The following is a 26,909-nucleotide window of genomic DNA, read 5'->3' on the forward strand; positions in this document are numbered from 1 at the left end:
CCCTACAGATAAACTCTTATAGGCTGGATGAAGTTTTCTAGAATCTTTTAAATCTCTGACTGCCACTTTCCCTGAAAGTGGTGCTTTGAAAAGCAGCAAAACCATCTGTTCTTTGCACTCAGGCTTGGACTTAATTAAAATGCAAAACAAGTGTGCAAAATATGGGTTAAAAAAGGAGGTTAGGTATGAGAAAAGCCTAGTAAGGCATCTATCAAAGCGCCATCCAAGGCTTTTGTATCCCACAGAGTCCATAAAGGTTTTGTTTAACTCTTCTTAAAGGTGCTCAGTAATGGGAGATTCCATAATCTTTCCTAGACAGCTCTGTGGCTAGTGTTATCCTTACTGTTTGCCGAACATCTAAGCCAAACATCTTTTGTTGGAATTTAAATTGTATTTCTTTTCATCCTCCCGCACAGGGAGCAACCTGCTCCTTTCCTTTTTGCAGCAGCTGTTGATGCACTTGAAGACTGTGGCCTCCCAGCCTTCTCCTGGCTCTGAAATCCCAGTCCTTCCTCTCTTTCCTTGTAAGTTGTGTTTCTCCAAAGCTCTGATGATTCTTATTGGCTTGATCTGGACTCCTTCAGCATGTCCAGCTTTTTTCTGGAGTCATGGAAAACTTCACCCGCTATTCTAGCAGAAACCTTTATCAGTGCTGAGTGCTGGAAAGATTACTTATGTTTTGCAAACTGTGCTGCTGTCTCTGACCTCCCAGTGGGATATTTGCTTTTATTGCCACAGCATGATGTTGTTAACTTGTGCTAGTTTGTAAATGGCTATAACTTCTGGGTCTTTTTCTGAAGAGTGTGTGTTCCTCAGCCACTGCTTGCGAAGATGTGAAGATGGTAATTCCTGCTGAACTTTTTCAAGCTTCCACTCCCCCCCTCCCTGACGCTTGTTGAACTGTATATTATTGCTTCTCTCATTTGACAAGCTTGTTTTGAATTTGAATCCCCCTTGTGACCCGCTTGCAGTTCTTTCCCTTTGTGTCAAAGTTTGCAAATTTAATAAACAAAATCGCTAGTACATCATCAAATCATTAATGAAAGCATTGAATAGTAAAGTGACGCCAGCCTCCTGTGCAGCAGCACTCAGTTTATCCTTTGAGTTTTCGCAGTGTAATTCTGGTAATTACTTTGAGTGTTGTTTCCTGACAAGACCGAAGCGCTGTTAGAGCAGGAGAGTCCAGGCTGGTCTGTTAAGTGCTGACCAAGGGAAACTAAAGCGTTCGCTTCGTATCAGACCTATAAATGATCGTTTTTTCAGAGGGAACTTTAAGAAATGTTTAGGCATTGAGATTCCTCAATATGGTGATATTTTCAAAACTGGAGGTAGGTAGACTAGTTTGTGTTGTATGCTGTATTATATACGTGTCAGCAGGCACCTGTTTATATTTTAGATTCCTAAATATTTTTGAGACTAGCTTTTTGAGATGTTTGTTGTTGTTGTACTTAATCACTCTATACCTTTATATAATTATATATATATATATATAGTTATAATAAAATAGCTTTGGGCTCCTCCAGCTCCTACTGAAAGTGGCAGAATTTCCAGTGTTTTCAAGGAAATCAAGCTACTGTTTGATGAATACCTTCTTCTTTGAATAAATGTTGACAGATATTATTCAGCCAGATATAGATCTGAACAAATAATGAAAAACATTATTACAGATGGATAATTTATTTGATGAATAGCAGCTCTGTTTGACAAATAATATTAGTCTATCTCTATGACTGGCTACAAAAGATGGTATTGCCACATAAAAATATCACATCAGTCATCTGTATTGATATTTCATGTAAATTACAAGTGAAGGCTTTTCAGATACCCCAATCATAGAAGACAGCCACTCCCCTGTAAATATATGGGAGCACTCGGTACACTTTGGGCCAAGTTCAAACCTGGTAAAAGCGAATGTGTTGAAGGATGAAAGCTGATAACACCAGACCAGAACTTTTAAGGCAACCCAGATTGTGTTTGCTGTCTTTAAAATCGCTTACATGACATGTTTAACATTCAGGCAGAGTGCAGTTCAGCATACTATTTTGAGGAAGACAAATATCTATGGTAAACTAACCCAGCGCCTTTGATTTAAAAAAAATAAATAATGTTTTCTTTAAAAGCACATCTTGGAAAAGGAAGTTGCTACTTGAAATTTCATTACAGGTCAATCACCGTATTACATCTTGGCACTTATTTTTAAGCTGCTACACTGTACTTGCTTTGCAGAAAGTGTTGTGCACCGTAGCTGGAATGCACTGAGTCAACAAAAAATCCCCAGAAAGCTTTACCTTGAAGTTGCTTTATCCTGCTGTTCTGGATAGAAAACAAAATATTCAGTTATTAAAAACAGTATTTAAAAAAAAAAAAAAAAAAAAAAAGCACTCCAAAATGAATGAAAATATGACCCTATGCTGGATAAAAAAAAAAAAGTCAGGCATGTATGTTAAAACAGCATATTTCTTTTTGTGTGGACAAGGATAGCATTCAGGCAGCTTTGTGTCGAGAAATTTGTGAGATCTCTGTAAAGCAATATGTAGCCACTACTTGGCTCTTCCCTGTTGGATTGAGTTCTTTTGTCCTGTGGAGCATTGCTGCCAGCAGTGCTAAAAGGGAAATGCTGCTGTGGTGTGCAGAGGGTGAGGAAGAAGCCTGCTCGGTCCAGCCTTCCCTTCTGGCTCCCACGGCAGCCAGGAGCTGGTTTGTCTCTTGCTTCTTGTAGCAAGCAGATGAGAATGTTTAACACTGTTAATGTTTAACAAGGACAAGTGTAAGGAATGCTTAACAGTGAAAGGCTTGACTAGACTTGAATAAAAATTTCCCCTCATTTGTACCGGGAGCAGGATTTCTGCATGACTTGGTTTTGTTGTCACAGGAAATGATAGAGCTCAGCGCATATTAGCTATGATCTTCACCTAAGTAAACTGGAAATAATGTCTTGCTGAATTGTGCCAGTATTTGTAATAATTGAGATCATATCTATAGCTGACTGGCAGCCAGACTTCTTGCTTTACATCTCTGTGGGTATACGTACACACATTCCAGGAGTTCTGTGAGAGATTGCTGTCATATTACGATCCGGGTAGGATGGTCTGCAGAATAAGAATAAGCTGAGCAAAAGTCACGTAGTTCAAATTCTTCTGTAGGTAATAGAGAGAAAGAGTTGTCAGATAATGAGACGGGTCTTAACATGCGGTGAATTGCCACCGAGAGAAGCCCAGGCATCTCTGCTGACTGCACAGGAGACAGCAAACCATGGGATTGGGGACTAGTGCGTGTTAGAGGGCGAGTGTCAGAAGGAGGAGGCACAGGATGCTGTTAGCCTGTCTTGTTCTTGAACATGCTCAGTACGCCTTCCACTGCTTCACTCAATCAGCTGTAGAAGATGATGTGGCTTTAACCCCTCTTTCTGGTTGATGCTCAGAAGGTCTGGAGCATCAGAATGGGAACATTTCTGGAGTCATTAGAGTAATATTTCCACAGTATGAAGACTACATGCAAGACCTTCCATACCTTTTAGGGCCTCTTGTGAGACTCTGCTGGGCAAAGGGAGAGTGCCAGGAAGCCCTGGAAGGGGTCATGTAGAGTACTGTGGTGGCAGCTGCCCAAGAATAAGCCAGAAATCTCGTATCTTGCCACTAAGCACATTTAATACCATGTCAATGCCAAAAATATAAATACCTCGCCCTGCAGAGTAATGGATATACAGAGAACGCCTGGAGCCCCACGCTCTTCCTTCAATTGTGAGCGCTGATTTTTCTTTCGAATCACTTATGTGGCTATACTGACTCTTGGGTGGGTCGTGAAGATTTAATTTGTATTAAACAAGCTTCTTTAAGCTGGCAGGTAAATGAATGCATTATTAATGCAATCTCATGTATTTCCTTAATGTGCATGCTGTATAATAGAAACATTTAATTTTTTTAAATCAAGGTTGGATAACAAAACTTTTATAAAAACATTCTGTTTGGTTGCACCACTCACATTCTATTAGGCAATATAACACAATCTGACTTAATGGCATTTTAGTGGATAATAACACAAAACTTGTTTTCTTTTCAAGAAAAAAACCCCACCAAAACAAACACAAGAATGAGCATTAAAAACATGGTGATGTGCTGAGAGAAAAGCCCCAGAGATACAAAATGATAAAGGTCAGGATCTGTTACTCAAGTCTTGTTTGCAAGTAAAAATACCATGCTAACGTGTGGTTGTCAAAAACCTGAGCAAGCCAGACAGACTTCTGACAAATAATTTTGACAGTTCTCATAAGCTGAAAAGTGCCTTTTTTGCCTCTCATGTGTTGAAATGTTTCCCTCCTGCTTGCAGATGTGCAGAGAGAAAGAGAGTTAACAGAGACGTTAAAACAACAGGGTGCTGTTAAAAATAACCTGTACCAAGCACTATCTTTTGTGTGCTCTCTGGGGAATGCATTAACTGTCAGTAGCCTAACTTACTAACTACCCTTCCTGCATTTGCAATATACAAAATGGTTTGCTTCTCTTTTGCAAATATTTTTGTGCATACATTATTAAGCAAATTAAGAGATGTTCCCTGTTGTTTTCATGTCTTGGGCAGAATATCATTCTAGTTTACAGGAGACTTTGGTGAAGGTAAGTGGAATGAGGAGTTGAATACTTCGTAGAGCCAAAAATGTATTCCCTTCTGTATTTTTTTTGGTAAAAATTAAAAAAAAACCAAACCCAAACAACTTTTGAAAATTTTCAGTAATGCAAAAGAGAAACACAGTGAATTACAAGAAAATGTCTTGGTTTTGATAGAGGTGTTGTGGCAGGGTTTCTTGGTCCTAGATAGATTATTTGGCCAGAAAGACAGACCTTAAAATACCCAGTGCTTGGGGCACTGCAGAGTATGGAGCCTGCTTGCATGACAACAGGGATGGTAACCCAAATCACCTATATCCTAGAAAAAAAATTCAAAACCTCAGAGTTTTCAAGCTGAAACTCTTGTTTTATTGGCCACTCTTAGGAAGCATCCCTGCAGCTGTGTATGATGTATTGTGTAGCTGGACAACACCATGAGGTTCAAATGAGAACTGAACTTGTTCATCGAATTGTGTACTGAAGCGAGGGAAATAGTTTTCTTGTTTGTGTTAATCAGACTGTGCCTTTGAAAAAAAGACTAAAATGTTATCTTTATGTTATCGTTGTCATCCTGCTGCAAAATCTTTGAACCTTTCATACAAAAAGCCCTACCAGTTGCAAACATACTATCCAACTTCCTATCAAGAATTGCTATCCTGTATAAATAGAATCTTGCACTTCAAAGCTGAGAGATCTTAGTATTAAGGAAACTATATTTTTCAATTCAGATACATACATATTCTTGTTTGCTTACGCAGAGTCTGTTCAGTGGGGAATTATCTTGTTAAGATCTAATTGTATACAATGTATGTGTGGTGTAAATATATGGCCGTTTAAAATTCAAATACAGAATGTGAAGGTCATTGTAGGAACCTTCTGTGCCTCAGCAAATGTGAATGAATTATCAGACTGCTTTCATTCTTTCCTCACTGTTCACATTACTATTTGCAGCTGGGAGCTATGCCATAAGTTACTTTTATATTAGCATTGAAAATTCCAAGGCTTTAAAAACAAAATATTTCTTCTTTTCTTCCCAGTTTTGTTTGTAGGCTGTAAAAACATACAACATGTCTGTTGGTCAGAAACTGATTGAGAGGTTAGAAATTTGGTGAGCTAAAGTGTGTTTGGTGCAGTGTGGCTTGGAAAAAGAACCTGTGGATTTAGCGGTCCCTGACCTCTGCGGTGTGACTGGTGATTTTTGTTGCCCGTTGGATGTGTGCCAGGTGGCTGTGGTGCTTGGGTGGGTGGAGAGGATCTCAGTCTCAGAGAGGGTCTCAGAGAGGATCTCTCTCAGGCTGCCTTGCTGGGGTGTTCAGCAGAGAAGCTGCTGTATCTGTGGAGAGCTGTAGGCGTAGGTAAAGTGAGGGATTAGGGATTGATCAGGACCAGAAGGTGCTGGGGGTGGCAAAGCAGGTGGGAGGCTGCCTTGGAGGGCTGGGAAGCAGTGCAGTGGCCACTGCTGGGCATAACCATCACAGGTCACAGGCGGCAAAACTGGCAGCTCTCTGGAGCCCTGACTTCCACCCAGCCTCCCCCTCCCGAGTGGTGGACCGGGCTCTCTAGGGATACCTGTCTATAGCTCTTTGCCTTCTTTTTCCTATGGCAGAAACAGCAAAACCCACTCCATGCTCTCTCGGTGCCTTGTCCTTGGGGTAGCCAAAGTCAGAGATGCTTTGAGCTGCCTTGCTCTGAATATGCTGGTTTTCCCGGCAGCTCCAGCAACAGGGATGTGGGGCAGGGGGGGACTTGCCATTCCCACAGCCAGCTCTCCTGCCCCTTCCCCTTGCTCCTGTGCAGGCTGGGCAGTGCTCCTGGGGTGGGCTCCTCACCTTGGATGTCCATGTGAAAGAGTTTGAAAAGGATGATTTGGAAGATTTTACTGTAGTAACTTACCTCCTTGCAGTGAAGTCATTCTCCGGGGGGATAGGAAGCGCTGTATATTGCAGCTAATTGAATATTGTAGCTAAGCTACTGGATAAAATAATCACAAGTTCCTGAGCTCTGGTGATAAAACCTACACACTCCTTCCAAATTTCCAATTCTGCTACTGTTGAGGAATGGATATCACACAAGGGAACTCTTTGGTCTGTCTCAAAGGGGAATTGTTTATTCTTTCTACACAGTCTGCGAAAGAGCTTTGCCAACAGTGTAAGCTGCTGTAGTTCTGGGGCCCTGGTAGCTCCACTGGCTTTTTTTGTGTGCTTGATTCCTGTTTGGCATTGCAATCCCCACCTGGTTCACTTAAGAGCAACATACATTTGTGTGTAAGTTTATTGTCAGTGCAACCTCCTTTTTTTGGCAAAAGAAAGGGGAAGTGTAACGCTGGCTTGTTAATGTGTTTAGATAAGTTAATGTGGCAGCTGTACCTGCTGGTACAAACATCGATTCCCCCCCATGCCTGCCCCCCCACCCCCCTGCCCTGGAAATTTCAAATGGCCCTGATTTTGCTTTCATGTTCCCTGTATGCAGTACTTTAAGGGTAAGACACAGGCAAGCATGCAAAATTGATGTTTTCACTTCTTGCCAGATTTTCAAACTAAAAAAGATTTCTTCCTTGCAGTTCTACCTCCAGATATTACCACCCCATCTTCTAAAATTGTAAAAGCCCCTGTATATTTGATATCTTGTGGATTCTCACCAGATTTCAAAGGCAGATTATATTTGCTGGGCAGGTTGTCGATAGAACATAAAATATGAAAGAAATTGTAATTTTATGTCAGATACTGCAGCTGTAACTGCCACAAGCACTTTGTATCCTTAATATTGCAGTGAAAAAACAGTCTTTAAAAGCATTTGACCCTTTTTTTCCAGTTAAGCCAGGAAAAACTCCTCAAAATTATGAACATGGTGAAAAATAAAGAAGTGAGCGTTGAAGGAGCTTTACATTTGGCACAGAAAGAGGTGTATGCTGAAAAGGTAAGGTCAATCCTTTGATCTATTTTGCAAGACATTCAAATGTATGAACTTGTTGTTGGAAAGGCTGGCTGAGCATTAGGAGCATGTCCGTATTGCTTTCAAAGATGCAATCCCAACTTGTGCAAACATATACGCTCCAGTTTATAACCAAATATTTCAGGAAATAATGCTACCTGTATCCTATGTAATGGATATCCCATGCAGATGCTGCAGCTACACGGCTGGCATTACCTGGAATGAGTAGTTAAATCTAGATCAGACCCATCCATGTGAGTTTCGTTGTTGTGAGTGCAGCATTAAGTACTGTAACAATAAAAGTAGAGCAAAATCCTTGGGAAAATGATGGATCAAGTCCTTGAGGGTTCTTCTAGCGATGGGTTGTCTTTGGGGCATGACTGGTCACCATAAGAGCGTCTGACAACTTAGCATTGTGCATGGCCATGAGAACGGCTGGCTACAAGGTACAAAGCCTTGGCCAGTGTGACTTCAGTTCTAACACTGCTTATGGTTGGCTCTGACCTTCCATCAGGCAAAACCAGAATCAGTGTAAAGGTGGCTTAAAACTGTTTTTGGGTCCCACAACAACATAGCTTTGCTGAGCATAGGTCAAGGGGACCAAGAGGTCTAGTACAGAGATTTCTTCAGGATCAGGTTGAGACACAAAAAATTAATTTTTCTGCTGTTAAAACCTTCACCTCTTCACTGACGATCAGAACCGGCTCATTAGCATCTTTCTGTTTTATAGAAAGCATGGAAGCTCTTTGCTGAGAAAAGTAGAAGTTGGTAATGGTGAGTGAAAATGGTTTGAGAATGAGGAGCACATTAATTTGTACATTAGTATATCACCCTTGTCCTCCTCTCCATAATCCCTGTCCAGTATCTCTGTCATTGAAATCTTTGTCCATCATCCCCACAGAAGTGCCAGCAGAGAATTATTTGGAGAAATTTTCACTATTTCCTCTTCTGCTCTGTATTTTTGAACCAGCCTCCCTATGGCAGCATCTCCAGGAAACAGGGAAATCTTGTGATGTGCTAATGACACAATCTGGATTATTTTTTTTTTTTTTTTTTGCATCACAGGAGCTGATAGTGATTTTGAGATAAACCTGGTGCTTTTTGGAATTTTTAAAAATAGCTTTCTGAACTGCTTATTAACTTCTTGGCTGGAAAGAAGTAGAAGGAGAAGCAAAAATAAATACTAATAAAAAAGCAATGCAAGTTTTGCAGAAGGGATACAGTCAACAATATTAAACTCAGCAGTGTAAGACTACATGGAAATATATTCTCAGACTAAGAAAAGAAAGGGTTCCTTTTCTACTTCTGCCATGTTCAAGTTTTTTGATAGCTAATTATTAGAATTAAATGAAATTTAATATAGCTGGATCATGGCCTTCCCTTCCCTACATTTTTCTGAAGATTGCAAAATTAGTTATTTCTATGCACACAATGCAGCTACTGTAAGGGACCAGATAAAAATGGTATAGCCCCACATAAACCAAGGAACAAACATCTTCCATTTTACTGCACTGCATTCAAGGATCTGTAAATGTTTTTCTTTGAAGTCACATATGGTGGTTGTTTGCCACTTAGCCTGTTTGATAGACTGCTTTTACTCTCGTGTGTCGAAATATGTTTAGTATGACTCCCTGGGCTCTGCTCTTCTCCATCCCGTCTTCCTGTTTCTGCTCTGCCTTTCACCTTCTGTCCCAATCCGTGATCCCTTCATTGGTTCAGCAGGACTTGTGGATATTTTGTGCTTGTGGAAATCAGGTCAGGAGGATGCTTCCATGTATCTCCAAGTGGAGTTCTTCTGCAGAGCCCCCAGCGCTGTTTGAACACTGTTCACTGAGGGAGACTTCACCTGAGGAAATGACTGGATTTGAGTGGACAAAAATTGGCAGTGCTGGACATGTTGCTGATTTCTGTTTTTCAGGATTCACAGGACTTGCTAACTGGCTCACAATTTAACTTCATTATCTACAAATACAAACACTATCGGTGGCAGAAACGAATTTTGCAGGTAACTTTAAAAATTCTCACTTTTGAAGCAATGTATCAAAAATATAGGATGTTTAGGTTGCTTGGTAAATGTTATGAGATAACTTAAAAAAAATCTTGTGGTTCAGGGAGCTATCAGAGAGTATAAGGTATTGAACAAAATTTCTACCTTCTACACCAAAAGTATTCTGTGGGCAATATCTGAAACTGCCTCTACTAAGTCCCTGGGAAGGCTGTAGAAGGGACTTCATAATCTAAGAGGTTATTTCACCTCTGAAAAACATGATTTGTCATAAAGATGATTGATTATAATGGGTTCTGCCTGGGAGTTGTTCTGCCGAGTTAGCAACAGTGAATGTATACAAGTGCTGTAGACATACTTAAATATCTGTCCCTTTTGACATGACATCACTTCAACCGCACTCTCTAAAGCTTGGGAAGACATGTTCCTGGGGATGCTCAGAGGGTTCATGTGGCGGACTATGCGTCTCACCTCTGGTTACTCTATCCTGTGAATTCTTTTTTTGACATTATGAACCCTTAAGGCTTTATTGACTTGTACGATATTAAAGCAAAATTTTGTCAATAACACTAGATGGTGATTTCTTGATTCCATGAAGTAGAATCAGTGACAGAGGTTTAATGTTTCCGGGAACCTGGATTCCACTGAATTTTTCCTGTAGTTTGGACAAAATTTGATCATAAGCAAGTCCAAGTCATACATGCTAGAGGGTGGTTTTTTGTTTACTACATCTTAACCATAGGAAATATAATCTCCTTATTTCCCTCAATATCCACTGTTTTTTGGAATTAAAAGATTATTCGTTTAGACATAAAGCTGATGGAAAATTGGAGAAAGCTATATTAGATGCGGAAGTTATCTCTAATTACAGCAGCCTTCAAAAGTCAGAGGTAATAATGAGAATGGTTCTGCTTTGGAGATTTCCTGCTATAAACAGAACGGAGGGAAAGGGCACCATGTAAGGGTTTGGTTGGTGTGGTCTGCACTATAGCAATGAAAGGTGCCAACAATCATTTATGATAGAAGGTAAATATCTAACTTGGGCAAGATCTGAGACTCTTCTGAGTTTGCCTTCTCTGTGGGCTGCCCTCAGTGAGGCTGGGTGGTCAGATAATATTCACATCTTATTGTATCAACAAAGCTGTTTCTGCTCAGCAGGGACCTACACACAGAACAGATACCAGAATCTGTCTGTACCAGTTTTTAACACTGCAAACACAGATGATGCAGTGGAAGAATAATAATTTTATTTTGAAGCAAACAATTTTTAATTGTTATGGCTGTGAAACAGCACTAAAATAACTTTATTGGCTGTTATCATTGCTCCCTTCACCTATATGTGCACATATATGTATAGAGACATAGACAAAAAAAATTATCTGTATTAGATAAGATCTAAATCAACATGCAATAGTATTTATATCAGAAAGTAATTTCTCAACAGAGAAATCTGTGTCTCTTTCTGACACAGAAGCAGCTATCGGAGAAATAACCACTTTCATTTTAGTACAGGGGCACAGGCTGAAGCAGTTAGAAACCGAATCTCCACTGAGGTGGCCGTGCCAGTAGTTTGTGCTATCACTACTGCTGAGTGGGAGGTTTTTTGCACTGGGTTGTATAAGACAAAAGGAATTTAAAAAGAAATAATATTTCAGAGTGACAAATTGATGCATATTCATCAAAAGCGATAAGGAAACACAGTTACAATGAATATCTGTTTGTTTTGTAACTAAAACAAATATAGGGCAGTATCTTGATGATGGAATGTCATTTTTATATTCTAGTCATCGGCAAGATAGATACATATTCTAAGCTGGTCCTTTATCTAAATGCCCTTGCGTGGTAATATTGAGGATGCTGTTTTTCCCTTTCAATGAAGAGAAGCGATGGAGTCAAGTAATGAAGAACTTTCTATTCCAGATTGATTTCAACACAAGGACCATTTTTAACATTGAAAAAGGAATTATTAAGAAACAGTTTCCTTTCTCACAAGTCAAAGCCTGTGAAGATACTGAAAGGAGGCGCTTCAGCATTGTGTTTCATGGACGACAAGATTATGAGCTGGAAGCAGTGTCTCTTGATGATAAAAGGAAGGTAAGTTTTTACAATGTCATAGACAGATTGCTATAAATAACAGCTAACGTTATGGTAGAACCCAGCAGGTCCCAGTCATAAATGGGAATTGTTATGCAGTGCATTGTGCAAACAAAGAAGTAGGTATGTCTTTATTCTGTGTATGTTCATACATGGAACAAAGGAAATGTGAGTTCAGGATAATGTTTGGCCTTAGGATTTTGCTACAGTTCACTGGGACTGAAGATGTAAAGCCAGCTCAAGATGCGATATGAAAGCGGGTGCATTTCTTCAGCTATACCTGGAATCTAACTGGTCTGAGATTGTATTAAAACCAGCAAACAAAACTGATGATGTGCACAGTTGCATCTTAATTGAAATTTTCTAAACACTTCTTTTTTCTATGTATAAGATATTTATTAAAATGCATGCTTTTAAGAAGAATGAATGAGGCCATCTGATGCTGTGAAAAGGAAAAGACCTGGTAGTTCATCTTTTACTGTCAAAATACACTGGAATTATAAAATTATCAGAGGAAGATAGACTAGGTGCAACTAGATGTTTGTTTAATGAAATGATTCAGTTTTGCAAGATTTTGTATGAGCTGTTTCATTTTGAGGTCTCAGCTCCTTTTGAGTTCTAGGTCCAATTAAATATTCCAGGTAGGATAACTAGGGTCTACACTAAAACTTGAGAAATTCTAGTTCTGCCGTTAGCACTAGCTTTTCACCTGAATGCAGATGCCCTGTGTGTTCAGGGGTGATCATGTCTTAGGGCTTGTGTCATCCCACTGCGGAGGCACTGCAGCAAGCTGCATGATTTAGGCTGAGGCACAAACTCTCAAAAAGCATGGAAGAGTTTGCATCCAAACTTGTGCTGTGACTTATTATTAAGGGGCTTGTTACACAGGGATACACCCCTTGTGAAAATCAACTGTTCGTTCCATGTGCAGAAACTTTTATTCCAGTTGAACAGTGTCTCATGATTGATTGGCTTGATTTTCCAAATATATTATATTTAGCAGAAGAGCTCAAAAAGGTATGTGTATTCTGTAGTAAGAACACTCAAATGTGCCCCTGTATAACAAAAAGAGCACTTTAAATTCACACCCACCTTAATCCATGCTATCTTCAGCTCTAGGCAAGCATTCATTTTTCTGCTGGGTTTCTCTGAGATTTTGAGCCAAAGCAATCAAGTACTACCTGGGCTTGGACAGAGCTGAACAGAAACTTTGCCCTAGATTGCTTCGTATATGAATTACAAAAGTAAAATTATATTTTACAGTAACCCCTCCAGAATAAAATTATATTCTCCTTACACCGACAGGTTTAGAACTGTGGACATAAAACCAAATTGCAGTTAAGCAGTTTAGCATCATAGAAAGAGGCTATTTATTTAACGTTAATTTATTTTACCTATTTGGCTGCTGCGTATAGTGCTGTCTATCATTTTTATACTTGAATAACCCACCTTTAATGTCTTTTTCAAAAGAATTAACATGGAAAATATATTCTTTCTGCTGCCACTTATTACGTAGATAACATACCTTCTGAGCAGAGTTATACAGAGCAATTCATACAAGAGACCAGCAGAGTCCTGCTCTGGAAGACCTGCAGAATGCGAAGTGATACATGAAGGACTGCTGGATTTGCAGCAAAATACTTTGACATCCACTGAATGGGTGAAGTATGAACAGCAATTTTTGTAGACCTCTGGGCTGTGGATTTTGTTAAAATTTCAAATACTTTAAGATTTTCATTTGCTGATAATAAATTAATTATTTAATTGCTTTTTAAAGTTAAGACGTAGAGGCCAAATGTGCATGAAATGAAAATGTTGAAATTAACTGTTAGTGCAATACCCAACAAAATGGAATTCTGGTGTGTGCAAGAGACTGCTGTGTGCGTTACTAACAAAATATGTAATGGTGATGGTGCTCTGAGTGATTTTAATGGTGAGGCTTCTTTACGTTTAGCTTCTCACTTTTTACTCCATTTTCAGTCATAAGGAAAAGGAAAAAACAAAAGGCTGGCAAAGCAGATGAGGGGTATGGGAGCCCTGCTGGAGAACGTTGACTCACACTGGCCAAATGGCTGCCCCAAAATTTGTAGCTCGTTCTTGTAATGTTCTGAACTCCCCTCCTGTGGGATGACCATCCAAGGTGGCCTAATGGGGTGGTGGTTGCAGAGACCAGAATCATTATTCATTGGGAAATGGAGTGTCACCACTATTTCGTTCAGCCCCTGAACTGCCGCAGATAAGCATGGCTTTTGCTTCCGCTTATTCTATTACTGAACTAGTGAACCAGCTGCAATGAGTTTACATAGTTTGCATCCCATTCTCCAGAAACCCACCCTTCCCCTGAGCCAGCTCCTAAAATACCTGGAAATTGCTTATACTATCAAAGGAGAGAAAGAGGGGGGAAAAAACCCCAAACCTGTCTAGCAAAACCTAATGAAAAAAATTTAACATTGTAATTATCTGCACAGGGCAATTATCTCAAAAGACTTCACAGTTCACAGAAAATGATTTTAATTGTTTTTAAAAGGCTACCACTGTATGTCTTGTAAACACTATCCTCAAGTGTGTCCAGGATTTGTTACATTGCAACATTTAACAAGTTTGTTAACAAACAAAAATTGATTTTTATTTATCTTGTGAAGCAAAGCCCTTGTTGCTTTCTTCTTGATATTAAACCTCTCTCTCTTTTTTTTTTTTTTTTTTTTTTTGGCAAAGTAAATAATGGTGGAAACATCTGGAGATCCGATTAAACTATAAGTCCCTGCTTTAAAGAAAGGGTAGATCAATATAACTGCCAGCTCCATTAAACAATTCTTATCACTTTGGCTGTTTATGTGGGAATAGATGCAATTTATATTTTATGTTTAATCCTTCTGGAGCTGCTAAACTTATTTAAATTCCTCATAGAACACCTTAATCAACTAGCCACACCTTGAAGAGAGACTGGAGGAAAAGAAAGGTCTGATAGAACTGTCAGAATGATAAAGAAATGCAGTAACCCTCAAGAAAAATGAGAATGCAAATGCTTAAATAAGAATAAAAAACACATACAGTAAAGCCCCACTTGCTGTTGAATGTGGGACCTTTGTTACAAGCAGCAGAGCAGAATCCTAGAGGAGAAACTGAAGCAGAAGATTCTGCTGTAATAGAAGCTGTGTATGGTTAGGCAATTTCTGCCAGGATTAATATATCATTTCAATATGTAACACCCAGAATTTGGCACAGTCACTTCTGATAGAAGCCCCTGAGAGCAGAATGCTTTGGCTCTTTCCTGTCAAGTGACTTGTGGGAACAAGGGAGAACCAGGATCAGTCCACATGGAATAAGAGCATGTGCAGAGGTATTTCCAAGAGCAAGAGTTATTGGAGTATAAGGTTGGGCACTGACTTATATTACAGTGACTTCTTTAGAGCTTGGTGGCAATGAAACCTGGAAGACACAGAAACTCAATCAGTGATTTCATTTAAAAGCTCGTAGTCCAAAAGACCCACCGTCCCAAACAAACAAGAAGAATAAATGGAGTGGGAGGGACGCTGTGTGGCTAACAAATTAACAGGACTGGGGTAGTTTTCAGTTGATTGTCAGATCTTAGTTTTAGTGCTTTCATTAGGCTTGGCAGGCTGGAAATTCATATTTTATGTCACAGTTTACTTGGGTGTCAGAATAAGAAGCTCTTATCTCAAAGGTTTTATGCTTTAGTATTGGTACTCTTTGTTCCATGGAAGATGCTATAAATGTGGAGGATTATTGACATTAGAAAATGTTTTAAAAAGGCAAGGCTTGTGTAAATAAGTAGTCAGTGAAGAATAAAATATATCTCCATTCCTTGTCCTTCAGGTACTTGGTGCAACTACGTGAAGGAGAGTTGACTTTATATTGCATAGGTCTGGGAGGAAAGAACAAGACTGCAGACCCTGTAACGAATACAATTAATTTGGCAGGTGGTAATGTGAGTGTCAGCAAGGAGAATGGATGCAGTACCTTTTCAGTTCAGACCAAAGAACACAATTATTTGTAAGTATAGTTGGTAATTAAAATTTTGTTAAAGCAGAACTACTGAAAACAAGGTCAAGCAACAGAGAATCTCAGTGTCTCAGAACAAAATGCAGCAGTGGAGAAACGCAGCCACCAGAATTATATATAATTACCTCTCCCAGTGGTTTGCAGTGATTTGATGAGTATTTTAAGGAGGAATCAATAGTACCACATTATGGAATGGGGAAGATACATTGAAATACTGCCCACAAAGACTTGTCTAGTTGTCATGTCAGGAGCCAGTGAAGGGGATACATCATTCAGCTTGATAGGACTGATGTGTGAACAGGTTCTGCCTAGCTTGTGCAACAAGCACAGTAAGACGTAGCACATTGTTCACCTTCCCCCAAGGTGGAGAAGAGGAATTATGAGGTAACTGCACCACAGAGTCAATATATGGCAAAATTTCAGCTCTCTAACCTCAGACTCGTAAGCAATTAACTCTGCCTGAAAAGGTCAGAGTCAGCAGCACTGGGCTTCTTTGACAAGTAAACCTGCTGAACATCATTCTGCTTAAATAAGAAATATCTGTGGCTGTGTTAGTCAGCGTGTTATTTACACTTCCTTGCATTTATATATGACATCCTTATATTTCAGGTTTCGAATACCCTTTACTGTCCAAAATAACAGGACAGAGGATGTTAGCAAGCTCCAGAATGAATGGGTGTCTCTCATAGAAAGGTACTGCCAGCCGTGCAAGGGTGCCTCGCTGCCTCAGGAGGGATCTCAAGGATGCACCTCCTCTGAAGCTGATTATGAGGATTTTACTGTACCTTTGAATGAACAGAAAGAGGAGGCCTTCCACTTCGCTGTGAGTTCCGCAACAACCTGTGTGAACAAGTCTTCAGGCCCCCAGACAAAGCCTGCAGAGGGAGAAGCAGCCCCAGCATCACCATCTCTTCCCATAAGTAAGGCAGAGGTACCACCAGCCCCACCTGTGTTCCTGCAGCCCTGCAGCCTCTCTCCATCAACAAAGAGAACCAAAGCCTTTCACTGGGATGTTGTTCCTTGTGATAAGGTGAGGATGAAACTGATGGCAGCTGTTAAAAAATAAATATTGTAGTTTGTATTACATGTATAGTTATCATAAAAGTACAGTAGTGCTACAAAACAACCTGCATGCCCTTCTCTATGTTTGGATGAAACTAAGTGCCTCTGTTCTTTTGGCTTTTTGTTCACCCTGTCACTTCTATATTTTTAGATCCAAAAATCTGTTTGGGGATCATGTGACCCATGCAAGAAGAAAATAGATGTATCCAGACTCTGTGATCAGTTCCAGATCCAGGACGTGGCAGCATTTTCAGGCAGCGAGCCTTCAGTGAATCAGCACATCATGCTAGATCAGAAAGTTGCGCATAACTTTAGTAAGTATGTTAGCAAGAACTGTGTGCTCCTATCTGGAAACCTGGGGTGAGCAGTGTGTGCGTTTTCTATTTGTACTTTCTATCATTCTATAGACAATGATACAAGCCTGTGTCTAAATTACCTTTTAATTCAGTGCCCCTCTACTCATTTATAAAAAATAAACTTTATGGCTCAGTTGCTCTAAATGTAGTCCTTTATGATGTAGAGTAGAAGCACGAAGCTTCTCCTCTTCTTGTACAAAACATGGTTGTGCCATGGAGCTGTGATGCTGTTGCACTAGGGTAGACACGTAAAATCACATATGACACCTGTGAAATTAGCGTTTGGACTCTGCCTTCAAAGGCTTTTCAAATTTTGTGGGCTGTCCAGGTGAAACAAATCAACAGAAACAGCTTGGTAGCTAGAACTTTGAGTGCTGTGCTCAGTCCCTCTCCTACCTTGAGTTCACGAATATTCACCTAGGTGTAGATGGGTTGGTGCAACAAGCCTTTGAGGCAGCTACAGCCAGGTCACAGGAGCTCTCTGGCCTTTCTCTGGCCCATAGCTTACCTGTGTGCAGCTGTCTTGAATGGTCACGGTAGGATCCTTCCCTCTCATATCCCCGAAAAGGTTCTGCCAAAGGCCTGACTCAGAACAGTCTTTCACAGCTGATGAAGCAGTTCAACACATAGTTCTGGCCTTACTAATAAAATGATGTAAAGATCTTTCAATTACTTTGATGAGAAGTGGTAGATACTAAAGGAGGGAGAGTAATTGCTCTTCAAAGACTACTGATTTCTATTACAGAGATGTCTTTCCAAAAAAGTTCTGTAATGTAGTGATGTTTTAAGAAATGTTACATGTGTAAAGGACTCGGGGTAGTTAATTTTGAAGTTGTCATGATTTAATCTTTATGAATATTGATAAGAAAGAATATATTTTGGAGATTGGGTAAAGTTTTAATTGGGAACTGTAAATGGAGATAACTTGTTGGAATTATTGCATCCGTTGACTAACAATTTGAAGGGTTAAAAGGAAGTTGGTAATACGAAAGGACTGTTGCAGATAAAAAGGAATTTTGTAATAACACTTTTATCTATCAAATTATTGCAGTTTCTTTGAGGAAATTTCTTTTAGTTTGCAAATAGCACCATTCTTCCTTTTGATCCTATTACTCTTACAACTTTTTTCATTGAGACATTCTACATCCGTTTCCTAATCTTATCCTTAAAGCCCCATCAGTGAGATTTTTGGTGTATACTTATTATAATGGACACTACTTAGATCAAAAGTTAATTTGATCCTGAAAATTCTGATTAATCTTCCTTGCAAGTGCTGCAAACCACAGTTCTTAAATTAGCGAATAAAATGATGAAGCTCCAAAATGCCAGTAGGTTAAAATTTCTTGAGACTTTGAGTAGGCTTCCGAACACAAGAGAAAGATGGGAGTTCTGAGCAAAGATCTACACACTAAATTCAAGCCCAGGGTATGAGAAAATGCAAATAAAAGCTAAGTTATCTAGGGGAGTCCTGTAGACAAAATATACTTCTGCTGTACAGAGAGCAGGTATTGGAAAGGCAGACACAAGAAAAACGTCTTCAGATTTCCAATGAAAAAGTGTTGGGAGACACTATAATGTGTATGTTATTCCAAGAATATGGGGTCTAGTGGGTGAAAAACTGATCTAGGAGTCAAAATACCAGCTTCTGTGACTCGATTGGTGCCTGTTTCTCTGGATGAGACCCAGTTTCCCACATATAAATCTTCATTTTCCCTAGGAAAAAAAATTGGCAAAGTCTGATGGCTAGAATCTATTCAGCAGCTAATTTCAGCTACTGAAAACATTCAAGAAAATATTAAATGCTTTGTAGACAGGTTGTGAAAATTTTAAATTCAACATTTTACTATCAGTTATTCGCTCTGTTATGGTCCATAGACATCGCCACACCTGAAGAGATCCATGGTTTAAAAGGCATAACGAAGCAAAAGATATAAAGCATAAAAAGCCTGAGAAGGAAAAAGGGAAGATTCTGCCAGGCTTAGCACTAAAGCTAGAGCTTATAACAAAATTAAAAGGGTGGAAATTGTGTCAGAAAAAGAATAAATGGTACACCATTGGTCAATGAGAACTATTAATACCTGATACAGGCCACAGCAAGTTCCTGTAACCTGAAAACCTGTTCCTTTTTAGAACTGGAGGGAAAAAAGAAAAGGTAAATTATACACATCCTTCCTGAATTCTCCTTCCCAATCCCCTTGTGCTGCTCAGAGGAGTTTTGTCATAACGGAGACTGTAGGACGTTCATGCCAACACTGAGTAGCATTTAAACCTTTTCACTTTTTTTGATGATGCCCTCTGTTCACTTCCTTGTGCTCCCTTTTTTACCTTCATCCTTTAATAATAATGATGGAGACAGACAGTAATTAACAAGTAACTGGTAGGACAAAGTGGTCTTTTTGGGAGCAACAGCCTTATAGATGGTTCCTCACCTGTTTGAGGAAGAGACATCTTATTTTCATTTTCCTGTCGTAATGTGTATATGAGCCAGTCCCACATCAGCAGGCAAGTTCTTAAACATTATAAAAACTCTTAATCAGATTTTAGAATGTCAGACAGTGTGGAAGAAGAGACCACTTCTGTTTCCCAGGTTGCCTTCATTTTGGAAGTAATTTGACTTGCATGCCCTTTAACTACCTTCTTTTTGAATCCTGGAAATCAAACAAAGCAAGTAAAAAGACCCAAAATAAATGCAAAATTTGATTTCTTTAACCTTCAAAATATTATAATATTCCAATAAATTTTATTGTTATTATGAAAAAAATATTTTGACTGTTGAGCTGTTTATAAGAGAAATTTATGCTGGGAAGTACTTGAGTACCTTCTGATAACAGTATCTTGATCTGTCCTGAGCATTGACTATGTTCTGACAGAAATGTATTTTTGCTTGACTACTGCTATGTATATTTAAAGAACATACAAACACTGAGTTTTTACCTTAGCTTAGCAGCTACTGTGTTTTGGATTTTTTCTAGTGTGTGTTTTATTTATTTATTTTTTTTTTTTATATGGAAAGTAAATATGAACTATTTTGGTGATTTGCCTTCACTTGAGCATTTTCTTCCAAGTAATCTAAGAATCGTTTTCCTCCAGACATTTTTCTTAAAAGTTTCCGTATAAAACCAAGTGAGCTGAAAGAAAAACTGTACATTATACATGAAGAGAGTGGTGGACTTACAGATGAGCAGATTACAGCACTGAGAAGGTAATCTTTGGGGTTCAGTGTTTATAATATATGCTACCTTTTGAGGAAGGTATCCTCTTCTGCAAATCATGTGAAATTCAAGAAAGATGCTGCTGAGACATTGGGTCTGTCCTTACTGTGACTGGAATATTAGGGTTGCACACAGAAATCAGTTCTTGCAACTGAGATTTTAGAGTAAGCCCCCCAAATGCTACTTTTTCCCCACGTTGTACAGGAAAGGGGATTGCAAGAAATGATAGGAAATATGACGTGATTTTGTGCACCGGTTACAATGAAGAGAGTTAGTAAAAGAATAAGTTGTGGCAGTGAGCAGGGGTAACTTGAAGAGAAAATTTTACATCTTTTACTACAGACTTACTGTCTATTGTGGGATCAGAAATGAAAGACTTGAAATTGGTTTGGACAGGAGGAAGGCAGACAAGTGTCTAAGGGGCTTCATAGGATGATGGGATATTAAGAATATCAGTATTTCTGTGTGGCAGAGATTTGTGGGTTTAAAGCAGAAAATGCAAATTTATCTAAAAAAATTGAATTGCTGTATTGAGAAAAATAGATATCATGAGCATAAGCAAACTATTGACACGCAAATTTTTTAGGAACTGGATTGTATCTCTGAACAGTTTAAGACATAGAAAGAAAGGAAAGAAATGGGATCTTAGAGTAGTATCCGTTATACATCCCAGTCCCCATGTGATGCTCAGGCCATTTTATTGAACACGCTTATATGAAAACTTGCAATGAAACTGTTTCTTGCTTCAAAATCAGAAAAAAATTGAGTGTTTCGCTAAAACGAGCTTGGAAAAAGATGATGCTGGCAAAGAAAGTAAGGAAGTAAATAAGTGATGTTTCTACTTCTTGTGGAATTAGTTTAATTTTGGCCTTAAAATCCTGATCCTAATCAGTACATGAACAGCAATTTTAGTCTGCAGAATCAGGTCTGTACTTAGAAAGTGATGTGAGCAGGAAGAACAGAGGTGTAACGTATGGAATTAATGTCATTCTGTGAGATGGCTTATACAGCGCTTGCCTGAAGTATGAAGTGACATGGGCAAGACACCAAATTTTTATGTTTTGTATGTGCCAGTATTCTGGAGGAAGCTTCCAAGCTGCCCCAGTGCTTTACTGGTTACACCCCACGCTGGTGCAGATTATGAGCTGGCGAAAGGCGTTGGAGGTGATGGAGCTCTGTTGCCCTTCAAAAGCTGATCTTAAAGGCTTCATTTAAAAATGAAAGATCCTACTGCAGTACTGCAGTTTCTAATTGCAGTGATGGAATTGGTCAGGAGATATCTCTGGAGAAACAAATGGTTGGAACAGGCAGAATAAGGAAACACCCCCAGTCCTGCAGCACAGCCGAGTGCTTGGGGTCTGGCCAGCCCCGCGTGCGAGGGCAGCCTCTGCTCACACCTCGGATTGAAGGAAAACATTGAACACTGTCTGTTGTTCAAGCCCTAATGCAGCACTTCAGATTCAGTCCAGGATCTCCACGCTGTTGAAACTGGTGTAACACCACTGAGATTACTGATTTATAGCATCTGGGCTCTTTGCCATCAAACATAATAATAATAATAATGATGGCAATGAAGCTTGAAAGATTTTATTTTTTCCTTGAAGATTTCAGAGTCTTCCTTTGATAGCAATAACGCTGAGGAAATTTTTCTAGCAATGGAATGTGTAAGAGATATTGAATGCTGTATTGCTATATGCTATATAGAAGCAAAGATCCTGTTATTTATTGCCAAAATCTAGGAATGCATGTACAAATCCTGTAGTGGAATGAAGCTGATTTTTTCCACCCCAACAGTTTTTAAAAGTGTTACTGAAATAGAAGAGACATTTCAGAACTGAGGGTTGGATTTTCCAGGTGGTCCTGAGTCTTACAGCTCCTGTCCAGACATCTCATCCAAGGAGCTGATGCTTTTCTCGAGCCATTGGCACTCAGAAGTTTCTCTTGTACAATGCCCTGTAGTGGGCTTGGCACAATACAAGTAGGAGGACACAGCACTTTTGAAGACCTTTCCACTTGAATTAGGTGCCATGGTGGAAAATTTTACTTTTGAAACCTGTGGCCTGCAGGGGCTGGAAAATTCCTCTCTATGAAACCCATCATACTGTCTGAGCCTGAGCAGGAGGTCTCACTTCTACTATTGTAGAATGTAGAATGAAAAATATTTAAAGCCTAAACTAAGATTACATTTTCAAGACTGTGACCAGTGAGCAAAATGTTCTGCCATGTATCCAATGCAGGTTAGTGGAGGTGGTAGAATATTATTAGAAACGTCAAGACTTATTTTGATATGGAAACCTTTCCCTAGTTCTCTGAATGATTCTTTATCCTGATGTCTTAAAATCAATAGCAAAGCACTCCTTGTCTCTGTAAACTTGATTTTTCAAAGCAGTGGGAGATTTTTCATTGCACAAATTCCATTAGAGTTGCATTCATGTAAAAAGATATTTATGGAATGCATTCACATATTCTTGTGCTTTCTTTTCTGTGGCTTCCATTGTTTAATGCTTTAAGATTTAAACCTTCTAGACAATCTGCTAATTTCATTTCATATGCATAATACATAAAACAATTTGGTGGGATATCAGACTTTTGATTAAATGAAGATATTTACTGTCCGCTTTAAAATAAATGTTCTGTGGATTTGTTTAAAAAATCAAACTATTTTTAATGATAAATAAAACCCCCTTTTATTTGCCAACAGATAACTGTTATTTTTAAATGAGAATTCATTTTTTTTCTTCATGATGAAGGGTGATGAATGGAATATTTTGTAATCTGCTTTAATATAGATTCAATAATTCAAAACCTAGCAATTATTCAATTGAAATGTCATACTAAGTTATTGACCACAGTGAAAAAAAAACAGTTTGGCATGTATTTGTATGTAACATGCTAAAATCTTTGCTTTATTTTTTCCATCTTTGAATAAATTTCCTTACTTTTAATGAAAATTTATGTCTGTCTCCATGAATGTTTAATCACACTTGCTACAAATTTAGTAGATTGTTTGCAGAGAAAGAAGAGGAGATAGTAGACTTGAATACTTATTTAAGATTCTTAACACTCCTTCTCATATGTTAGCTGTAACAGCGATTTCATTTTTCTTAAGATATGCTGTGAATTCCCACAGTGTATCAGTCAGACATGCAGGAATATCTCCAAAGGAAAGGAACTGTAGCCGTGTGTTTACTTTTCCAAGTGGAGGCATGTTTAAAGACATCAGTTTTTCTAAAAAATTGTGACTCTGGAGTACTGTGGGAGAATATTCTGTTACCTTGTGCAGAAAGAAGAAAGTTGTGCGTCCGTGTTACACACTATCATAACAAAACCAAGACACGGATCTCAGGTGTGATGCAGCACTTCAAGAGACAGAAGTGTCATTGCCCACTCTTGTTTCATGGGCAATTAAAAATGTTTCAGAGGTAGGAGTCTGTCAGACCGTGGGGCCCAGGGGTTAATTACACCATAGCATGAGTCTGCTCTGCTTCTGTGCTAGTTCTTCAAAGAAGCTGTTGCTGGAGACAAGCTGAGCCAGCATGGCCATAACTGCTCAAAAAGCGTATGTTGTTTCTAGGTGCTTTGGAAAGGGTGTCAGGTACGCTCGTGCAATCAGTGGAAACAAGGCAGGTATGTATTAAGCACAGAAGTCAGGAACCTCTTTGGAAACGATGACCTTAACTCCTCTGTTGCATGGTTTTACCTATTCCAAAACAGCCCACACCTCTGTAGATCGCCTGTAGATCTGCAGGTGAACACTGCTGACTTATTTTCAAGCCTTACGTATATATAAGCATTTCCAGACCTGCAGATGTATCTGCAGATCATTTCTACTTTCCATCGCATAGTTGGCTCAAATATCTATGAAGTTCCAATGGCTAAAGAATAAATATGCAATATGTAAACCACACTAAACAGTAAGAAATTCTGATGCATGGCATGGAATGGTTGTTTTATGTTACAACAACATAGAATGAAGAGGAAGAGGACAGTGAATTTTCATTTGCTGTTTTGCAGATACATGCCAACACCAAAAGATGCAGAAAGGTACCAGGCATTCAAGGGGTCATCTTCAGAGCTGCATGTGGTTGATCAGTTTATGTTAGAGGTAAGAAGGCACAGCGTTAAAAAAGTCTTCTAGACAGAACATTGCAAGAAGGTGTTGTTTGAAACTGAAATTTACAATCTCAATTAGAATCAGTTTAAGACATATACATATTATGATATCATATGATATCTTATCATGTATCATATAATATCATAATGATAAGTTATTATAGCATATAGCTATTATGAAGAGAACTGTATGGATCCCTTCGTGTATCCAAGTCACACACCCTCCCCTTCCTCCAAAGTAGGAGCTGATTTATTCTGAGCAAGGTTTCCAAAATCTATAAGCATAAAATTGTATGCATTTAACCATTCTTGTTCACAAGGAATGAGCATCATTGATTTTAATAATGTCTGGCCCTACGGGCACACAGCGTCTTCTTGAATTTGCATAAGCAAACGATGCACATTCAGGTATCTGCCATAGTGTATCTGCAGACTTAAGGCTTAGAATAAAATATGTAAATTATCAGTAAAATTAGGAAAACTATGGTGCAGCTGAATTACTTGATAAATTAGGAAGGCATGTGCGTGTTTTGATATAAACATGCGATTTGATTCTTTTTCTGTTCAATTTTCTGCAGATGTGTAAAATCCCCCACTTAGGCCAGAGGCTGGATCTCCTGCTTACCGTACGTGAGCTCCCTGTGAGCATGAGAGATTTGGAGCCTGTGAGTAACGTGACTCCTTCGTAGTGTGTTTGTAATCAAAATCTACCAGATACATAGTGGAGGGCCAAGCAGCCTCAAGGCAGATTTCAAAGCTGTGTAGTCAGGAAAGGTTTGGGATTTCTTTTCTTTTTTTTTTTTTTGTTCCCCCTGTAGCCAGCCCATAACATAAGCAATTCATAGTGTAATAATCCAGGCAGCCTACTGTATGAAAGAAACATCTCATGGTGCTGTTCAAAAGTAACAAGCAAAAAGGTTAAAAAAATTTCAATAAAATTTCAATAAAATCCCTATAGGTCATGGCTTTGATAGCAAAGGAATTATAAATGACATGGAACTGTTAGAGGTGGGCTACATTTGAAATGCAGTGGCACTGTTGGCTGGTGTGTTTGGAATGCTTTTGGGAATCCCATTCATTTTATGGTGTTTTGCTAATGATTGTACTCCACAGTACCGGTTCAAAACAAAACAGTTAAAAAAAAAAAAAAGTCAAATGAGGGCAATGATACACATTTATATACATGTATGTGCATTTACTATCATCCTTATTCCACTACAGTTCAAGAAGCATTTGCTGGTGGGCCTGGCAGTGGAATAGACTTCCACAAAGGAGGAAGAAAAGAACAGGAAACAATTTTCAAATTTTTATTTGGTGTTGCTAAACTTTCCTCTTTCTTTAGCCAGTGATAAAACAGAAGTGAATTTCATAATTAAAATTTGATTCCTTTTGTGAGGAGGTTCTTGCCACAATCAATCTGAAGTCACAGACACTTAGAGCAAGTTTATTTGACCAGCATCTTGTAGACACTATTTTCAGAAGACTGGAGGAGGCTGTTCACCCTAAGGACTACAACACTGAACTGAAATGTTGCAAACCAGAGTTCAAGTCCCTCTCTGCCTTTTTGAGGGTGACCTAGGTGTGGGGGGGATGCAATAAACAGTATTCCAATCTCATGGTCCGGATCATCCTGTTCCAGACTCCTGCCTTCCCTGCCAGGGTTTGTGTATGCTTTAATTCAAAACAAAGTGTTTCAACACAATTCTGTTTCCGTGAAAACGCTCCAAATGTTTTGCTCTTATTCTGCATGGGAGCGAAAATTAAATTTGAAAGTTCTGCAAGTCTGAGTTGTTATCCTTTGCCTGGCTGTGATTCAAACCATAGTAACAGTGGAAAAAAAAACTGGGAAGAGGAACAGATGGGCAACACTGGGGAGATGCACAGATTTCTGACCCTGCCTAGTACAATGCTACACCTTTGTGGTCTTCCACTGAAACCAAATATTTGAATATTTGGAAGCTATTTTATATAGTTTGCTTTGATGGATCTTTAATGTTCATTGAAGAGCTGATTAGTTATCTAAGTATTTTCTTACTTATGTGTGCTGAAACATGTTTGTAAACTAGATTATACACCTAAAATTCTAAAGGGCAATCTGAACACCGGCTTTCAGCACTCTCAGGCCCTGTGATGTGCTATTAATGTTGTAAAAATGTCTTTCAGCTCTCCCTTGTGTTTCATTCTTTTCCTGTTTTTTAAACCTGTGTGTTGGTGACTGATGAAGAGAGGTGTGGTGCTAAAAAATATACATTTCCTAATTTAAAACAAAACCCACCTCTTGTGTCTATAGCCCTAGAAGGGAGGTGGCTTCCCTGGGAAAACAAATTGATACTGAGTTTGATTACAGGAAATTATTCTTCTTCCTTGTGGGGAAACTGTGCTAAGAATTTTGATAAGATAACAGTTTTCAGCTGGTATAAACAGAAGGGAGGGAGGTGAAGGATGGAGAACCTTATACTGCGCTTCAGGCTATCTGCTTCCCCTGATACCTGACATTTGGTGCAATCTGGTG

The 26,909-nt window shown here is 39.0% G+C and overlaps 1 protein-coding gene across 1 annotated transcript in view; it reads left to right on the forward strand.

Annotated features, from left to right (window-relative positions):
* The first annotated feature begins 4,544 nt into the window (after positions 1-4,544).
* LOC119154782 (formin-F-like) overlaps positions 4,545-26,909 on the forward strand; it is a 34,580-nt gene continuing 12,215 nt past the window's right edge. Inside the window, exons 1-11 of the mRNA XM_037402687.1 lie at positions 4,545-4,610; positions 7,413-7,517; positions 9,451-9,537; positions 11,458-11,631; positions 13,148-13,296; positions 15,469-15,645; positions 16,264-16,684; positions 16,868-17,030; positions 20,163-20,274; positions 24,299-24,389; positions 24,976-25,062. Coding sequence (XP_037258584.1) covers positions 4,545-4,610; positions 7,413-7,517; positions 9,451-9,537; positions 11,458-11,631; positions 13,148-13,296; positions 15,469-15,645; positions 16,264-16,684; positions 16,868-17,030; positions 20,163-20,274; positions 24,299-24,389; positions 24,976-25,062 — 1,632 coding nt within the window. The remainder of the gene's footprint in view (positions 4,611-7,412; positions 7,518-9,450; positions 9,538-11,457; positions 11,632-13,147; positions 13,297-15,468; positions 15,646-16,263; positions 16,685-16,867; positions 17,031-20,162; positions 20,275-24,298; positions 24,390-24,975; positions 25,063-26,909) is intronic.

The sequence above is a fragment of the Falco rusticolus genome, chromosome 10, assembly GCF_015220075.1.
Source record: "Falco rusticolus isolate bFalRus1 chromosome 10, bFalRus1.pri, whole genome shotgun sequence".
NCBI lineage: Eukaryota > Metazoa > Chordata > Aves > Falconiformes > Falconidae > Falco > Falco rusticolus.